This window comes from Pecten maximus, chromosome 6 (genome assembly GCF_902652985.1).
Source record: "Pecten maximus chromosome 6, xPecMax1.1, whole genome shotgun sequence".
In the NCBI taxonomy this organism is placed as follows: domain Eukaryota; kingdom Metazoa; phylum Mollusca; class Bivalvia; order Pectinida; family Pectinidae; genus Pecten; species Pecten maximus.
In genome coordinates, this window is record NC_047020.1 from 39,695,461 (window position 1) to 39,702,688 (window position 7,228).

The window sequence follows — 7,228 nt, forward strand, 5'->3', positions numbered from 1 at the left end:
TCATCGCCTTTATAGTTCAATTTGGAAATATGACTTTGTGGGGAATTGACAGCAGTGAAAAGTAATCTCATACACATACATGTATTCCCTATACTGTATAGTAATCCATGCTGTATTCGTCCCGGAAAAGAGGATGGACACGCTTAAAAGGGCATTCCTTCGTTCGGACATCAGAAACATAAACAATTTCTATTGATAAAATCTATGTCCAAACGATGAGTATATGAGTGTTTGTGCCTACATGTAATGAAATTAACGCCGAAATGTACAAGAAAAATGCGTGTCGTATACAAATACCGCATGTCGGTAATTAGTTTTACTTCGGGTCGAATTAAGAATTTTTAGGATTTAATACTCGAAGAACTTTGGTTTATCTTGAGAGTAAAACTGCCATATTAATGTAAAGGTTATATAGGTTTTACTACTTGTACATATTTCCAGGTAAGTTTAATTTTTACGACCTAAACATTATTCAAACGAAGGAATGTCCCTTTAATGAAGAAATGGGAAATGTTTTTTTACTTTGCTGATCTACCAATCTTTTCGCCAAACCTGATTCCACAAAGAAACTTTTACTTGTAAAATGGTTTTATTTCTTAATAAAAGTTAATAAAAGAGGTTAATCAACCTTACGTGTACATGCATACGTGTGTGTAGTCTATGTGCACGTGTAGTCTTCACGTACACGTTGACGTTATCTGAAACGTCACAGAACGACGTTACGACATGCACGTGGACGTGTATGAAGATATGTTTTAAGTCTAATTTGAACACTCGATTATTGTTTTTTTTTTAACTAAAGCACGAAAGAAAACACTGTCGCTCAAAAACATAATTTACAGAAAATACTTCATTGCGATAATCCGTCATTCAAACACAATTGTCTACACGTTTGGACTGACTTGGAATCGCCGCGCTATGTACACGTTTTTGCCACGTGTAGCAGATGCAAAATCACATAGATCGATGTCGTCATACACACACTATTCGGGGAAATCACATTCTACACGCATCCTGAACTCATCGGGTATTGCCGCTGAAATACACGGTAATGTAGATTCTCCGAGGAGTTCCGGATGCTTCTCGTAGAGCTCCTTACATGCAACATCCCGAGGGAGGGATAAACTGTATATAATACGCATCGATAATCATGATAACACAATAATTATAAACAGTGATCTTTATTGTGATATTGTCATTGGTATTCCGTATATTTGTCACTTTTACCATAAACTTTATCAGCCGGGTATTTTTGTCTGTTTTGTTCCATTTTGTTGATTACTGCTGTCGGGAGATCAATATGACACCTGTCAGCTAAGCGTACCAGGTAAAGCATGACGTCACTCATCTCTTGGGCAACGTGTGTCTTCTCCTTGTCTGTGAAATCTGTCCAGAAAAAATAGTTTTAAAGACCTGTATATTTTTACCAATATGTTACATTAAACATGAGTATCGATAAATGATTTATTTTGGTCAACAATTTGAAATAGACAACGTGTCAATACAAATTTCATTCATATCTTTACTTTTTATTTCAATCGGGAATCGTCGATATTTTCCGTAAAAAATACGGAAAGTGCCGACGGTTTCCGATTGTGCTACAGTAATGCTATCAATGCATGCCACTCACCTGGTAAACCTTCCTTAACCTCTCCCTTCCACTGACTACAACAACAAATTAAGGTAGATAGCTATACATTTATATGGCGGATTAACAAAACAGGTTTCCATAGATTCTGTGTATCGGTTTCATTCCAGAAATTAGTAAACGAATATTTTATATTAAAATATAAACGACAACACCAGTGAACTGAGAGCACGATCACGTGACTATAAAATTAAAGTGTTTAAAACAGAGGTAATAAATTCTGGTTTATTTATGGAAAGCACATTTATAGACTGACCACCAGACCCTAAGCTTTTTCGTTAAGAATTGCCAAATTAAATTCTAATACTAGATTATCTGCCCATAGTTTGAAACTTAGGAATCAGACATATCCTAGGGAAAAATCATAAAGTTTAATTTTATTGATAATTTTAATATTCTAGAGACAGGGGGCCAGTCTAGCACATTTAGTGTAACAGTTATTTCTCATCATTATATATAACATATCATGTCATATGAATTGTGATTAAAACAGACATTTAGAAAACTTACAATATTTCAGCCAGTTCCCCCACCTCCCCGACCAGAGCAAGTAATATGTTTCTGGGAGTATGATACTGATTCCAGTTTCTTTCTTTAGCAAATATGGACATGAGTTCTCTTCTGAAAAAAAGGTTAGAAAAGGAAATTAGTATAATAGTTAAGTCATGACACACTAATTCTCGTCGTCATCGTCCTCCTCCTCTTCCTCCCAATCTAGTTGTCGTCCTCCTCCTCTTCATCCTCCTCTCCCCATCTTGTCGTCGTTCTCCTCCTCTACCTCTTCATCTTTTGCCTCCTCAATTATCTAGTCGTCTTCCTTATCCTCCTTCTACTCCTGTCATTCAATAGTCTTTCATCCGCCTCCTCATCAGGTCGTCGTCGTTCTCCTTCTCCTCCTCCTCCTCGTCTTCGTCGTTTTGTAATTTGAAATGCTCTTTGGAATTTTTCGATTTTTTTAGCCATTTAAACAGAAGTTGGAACATTTGACGCTAGATGACAAACTCAAAATATTTTTATACTTACATCTTCTCAAGTGAAGGATCGTCACTAAATTTAAATTCCTTGTCGTCATATTGGATGCCTTTCTCTGTTGGGCCATTCTTGGAGTACTTTGTCAGTGAATGATCACCTTCAGCCATTTTCTATCACGATGATTGGAAGTCTGAAATGAGCGATTTTCTTTACAGGTAATACCGATTGGTTACTGCTGTCTAGACTGTAATAAACTTACTTTTTATTACAATTTTGAAGAAAAAAAGCACCGTTAAAGTAATGCACCTCCTTTTTATAGTCACTATATTTCAAAATGTTATGCCACTTGTTTTCTGTTTTGGTTATTTTTTGTTGTTTTTTATGTTAACGAGTTATTTTCACTTAATAGAGTATACAATGATATTGATGGTCGAACTTCCCACCATATGACAACGAGGCCACGTACATATATAAATACAAATTAATGTACACATCACAGGTCCTAGATCTCATTAATCTGATGATCACATAAACTGATCAGATCTATAAACAACAACATGTACTTGGAAGCATCAATATATATGATATAAACGAACCAAGAGTTCGCCCCACCATACAGCTATTCAACTTGTAACACGTGTGTTCTCATATATATAAAACTAACTTACATGTCGTCGGTCTCGTGGTGTAATTCTATTTTCATTGCACATGCGCAGAAGCATTTCGCACTGCTTCACTTTTAGTCCCTCATTCCCCAGACTCTTGTCCTCGCTCGAGACTGCCTCAAATCGTTTGATGCAGTCTCGAACGAGAGTCTGGGGAATGCGAGACTACTAAAAACATATAACAGGCGTAGGGATATTAAAAAAAAAAGAAAATATCCACTTCCTGTACGGGTTACTTCCCTTGTCGTTAATTTTAGGTAGCAATACAGTAAGTAACATAGTATGTACGTTCGCGGGAATTCACAGGTCTCTAATCTACTAACTCAAGTGTATTTTAAAAACTGACTCCACATACTAGACTATAAAAAAACGTGTTTCATTATTATTATTTCTTTTAGACCATTTAGTTAGTATGGTTTGTATTCTTTCTTTTTTTCTTTCTTTTTCTTTCTTTTTTTCAGGTTCAACTTATTCACAGCTAAATTTTGAATTAGTTTATATAGATTTCCATTTGCTCCATGCATATTTTCATTTTCAGGATAACAATTTTCTACCAGGCCACAAGGAAGCTATTCTGGAGTACAGCACTACTTGTACATTATTGTTCTGCTAAAGTAACTGCTGTGTAGTTTCTGATTATACAGTATTTGTGGACACATTTCTTTAAATAAATTTATAACCAAACAAAAATATTTGATTGTGCCAGGGCCATATATAATTATTTAATTACCCTGGTTAAAATATCATTGCTTCAACCTTATAATTATAATATTACCATATATTAGGCCTATAGGTCTAAATGGCCTTTTTTTTTTTTATCTAATACTACCGCTTTTTACAAATTAGCATGAGTGAATCAGTGTTAAAAGTAATTCCCACAATGAATTTAACTGAAAACATATTAAGTGAATTTGAGTCACACTTATTGATAAAATAGTGAATTTTATTCACATTTGTTGATAGTGAAGTTTAGTCACACTTGTGGATAAATCGTGAATTTTAGTCACACTTGTTGATAGATAGTGAATTTTAGTCACACTTGTTGATAAATAGTGAATTTTAGTAACACTTGTTGATAGTGAAGTTCAGTCACACTTGTTGATAAATCGTGAATTTTAGTAACACTTGTTGATAGTGAAGTTCAGTCACACTTGTTGATAAATCGTGAATTTTAGTAACACTTGTTGATAAAATAGTGAATTTTATTCACACTTGTTGATAGTGAAGTTCAGTCACACTTGTTGATAAATCGTGAATTTTAGTAACACCTGCTGATAGTGAAGTTCAGTCACACTTGTTGATAAATAGTGAATTTTAGCCACACTTGTTGATAGAATCGTGAATTTCAGTCACACTTGTTGATAAATAGTGAATTTTAGTCACACTTGTTGATAGTGAAGTTCAGTCACACTTGTTGATAAATAGTGAATTTTAGTCACACTTGTTGATAAAATAGTGAATTTTATTCACACTTGTTGATAGTGAAGTTCAGTCACACTTGTTGATAACTCGCGAATTTTAGTCACACTTGTTGATAAATATTAAATTTTAGTCACACTTGTTGATAGTGAAGTTCAGTCACACTTGTTGATAAATCGTGAATTTTAGTAACACTTGTTGATAAACTAGTGAATTTAGACAAACTTGTTGATAAAATTAAAGTCCATTTAACCTCTTCAAGCCCAATAGATATAAAATCAGAGGAGTGAGTCCAACACGACAATTCGTACGTATATCTGTTGTTTATCTCAGAGTGTTGTTTACATGTCTCAGCTCTGGGCGAACCTCCAATGACAGCTCACCTACAGCCAAAACATGTAAACAACAACCTGCGATTAAACAATATTAATGTGTTGGGCTTACTCCACATAGCATGAACCTTTTAGTGAGCCTTAAATCCTGTATACTATCGTATCCATGGTAGGTTCGTGAGGATTTCACAGATTTTCACCTTGAGAGACGTTGTATCTCCAACCACCAGTAGTACAATACATGATAGTCGAAAGCTTTCTGAAAAACTTACTCTAATTAGTTTAATTGAAAGTCCAAGTCCTTTTGAGCCCCATTGATATGAAAATATGTTTCAGCTTAATCAATAATTTATAATGTTTTAACTATGAAGATTTTTTTATTGATTTAACACAATCTCATAGAGTCATTATTACAACGTATCTTATATATTATTACAAAGCCTACTGTGTTTAAACATGAGACCCAAGAGGGATTGAATGGTCAACATTGAATTATCTATATTAGTTAAATGAAAGACTGATATTTTCTGTTCTTTTCCCTTTCTTTCTCTCTTCTTTCAAATCATTTAATTACTATATGACACGATATAGCAGGAACAACCTGCAATTATCAAAATTCAAGATGGCTGCCTGTCAACCATGTATTTTTCTGATCGGTCCCAAAATGCAATATGCACCACTAGGGACCAAGAGAAACTTACACATGAAATATAAGAAAGGTCCCTCGAGGACTTTCATAGAAATAGCGATAACAAAGTTCAATGGTCAAAATCCAAGATGGCTGCATATCGGCCATGTTGTTTCCTATATGTCCCAAAAAACTATATGCACAACTAGGGACCAAGATGAACTTACATAATAAATATGAGAAAGATCCCTTCAAATTAAAAAGACCCCTTTAAATTGTATGGACGTATCTGAGTGATAGGTAGTCTATTATTTTCAGATAAATACTATAGAATATTTTTCAATGCCAAATTCAGACTTGCAAATCGAGCAGAACTGGCCTCTTGATAAAATGCCGATGTCAGAGAACCATTTTTTAATAAACTGATATCGGAGTCTTTGTTTCAAGTGACTTTTAAAGAACATCATATTCATACAAATTATATTTTCGAAAACGTATGAAAACCCAGATTCGTCATATATATATACTTAACTTTTTAATCCATTTAAAGGAATACGTTCTGGCGTCGTGCTGGTTCAGTGGTAATTTAAGTAATATACTACTCAGTCTATTTTCATTACAAATAAGATTTATGATTCCAAAATCTTGCCATTCTCAGTTTAACACTTAATTCGACCGAGTTCGCCATATACCATAAAAGATGCAAGACAAGGAATCCACGATCGCCAAATTTTGACCCATTTCAAAAAAAAATTCCCACATACAAAATCTCCACATCAACACCAATTGTTGTAAAATAAATAGGTTTGCATTTACATTGTAAACAAAGGCTAAAAGCTGTCATCAAAATATACAAGATCGAATATTGAAACCCATATTGATGTACGACAGTGAAATCTGGGGATTCGCCGACGTATATATAATATAAAACGCTTTTATTCAAGTTATTGCTCGGATTTTAAAAAGTACTGTAACAGCAAACTAAGGACGTACATATACTATGTATGTCCATGAGCCAACTACACGGTTTCTGGGGAACAAGGTACCAGACATTTCCCGGATTTTGCCCGACGCGAACCACTGACACAGACACTGATACTACGTGTAACTCCGAACCTGGAGAGATGCCGAACCCACAGTTACATTTAATGTATACTTATGTATCAGATATATATGTATCACATGTGCACACATAAACACCGGCATACATGGATTTAGCTGCGATAACGTACCTCTGGACGACGGACGGACAATTTCTGACAGATGGTCGTCGTCAGAGCTACGATTCCCTTCCATTGACGGAAGTGTTGCAAAACAACGAACCTCGAAAATGTTACAAATAGCGGATATCGAGTAACTTTGGGGTAATAGTTAGTATAATTAAACATTTCTAATACAATTTTGCAATGTATTGGCCTACCGTCTAATCTGGAAATATTTAATTCGCATTTTCTGATATTATACTGCTCTGAGTTGCCTCCGTGATCCGCCATGATACTTCTCGAAGAACTCTCGCGAGGATGCTGACCCAAATATGGTACCCGTGACCATATATTGATGAAGC

At 34.9% G+C, this 7,228-nt stretch overlaps 1 protein-coding gene across 2 annotated transcripts; it reads right to left on the reverse strand.

The window, feature by feature from the left end:
- Positions 1-1,164: 1,164 nt before the first annotated feature.
- LOC117329756 (dCTP pyrophosphatase 1-like) lies at positions 1,165-3,487 on the reverse strand. Of its 2 annotated transcripts, none has more exons than XM_033887880.1 (5): positions 3,289-3,487; positions 2,672-2,810; positions 2,159-2,269; positions 1,631-1,665; positions 1,165-1,386 (listed from the first exon to the last, which is right to left on the reverse strand). In XM_033887880.1, the coding sequence occupies exons 2-5, from the start codon at positions 2,785-2,787 to the stop codon at positions 1,196-1,198; spliced, it is 453 nt and encodes a 150-aa protein (XP_033743771.1). In that variant the 5' UTR covers positions 2,788-2,810; positions 3,289-3,487; the 3' UTR covers positions 1,165-1,195. The 2 variants fall into 2 exon arrangements, with proteins under 2 accessions (XP_033743771.1, XP_033743772.1); XM_033887881.1 differs by lacking the exon at positions 3,289-3,487 and adding an exon at positions 3,217-3,238.
- Between the last annotated feature and the right edge of the window lie 3,741 nt (positions 3,488-7,228).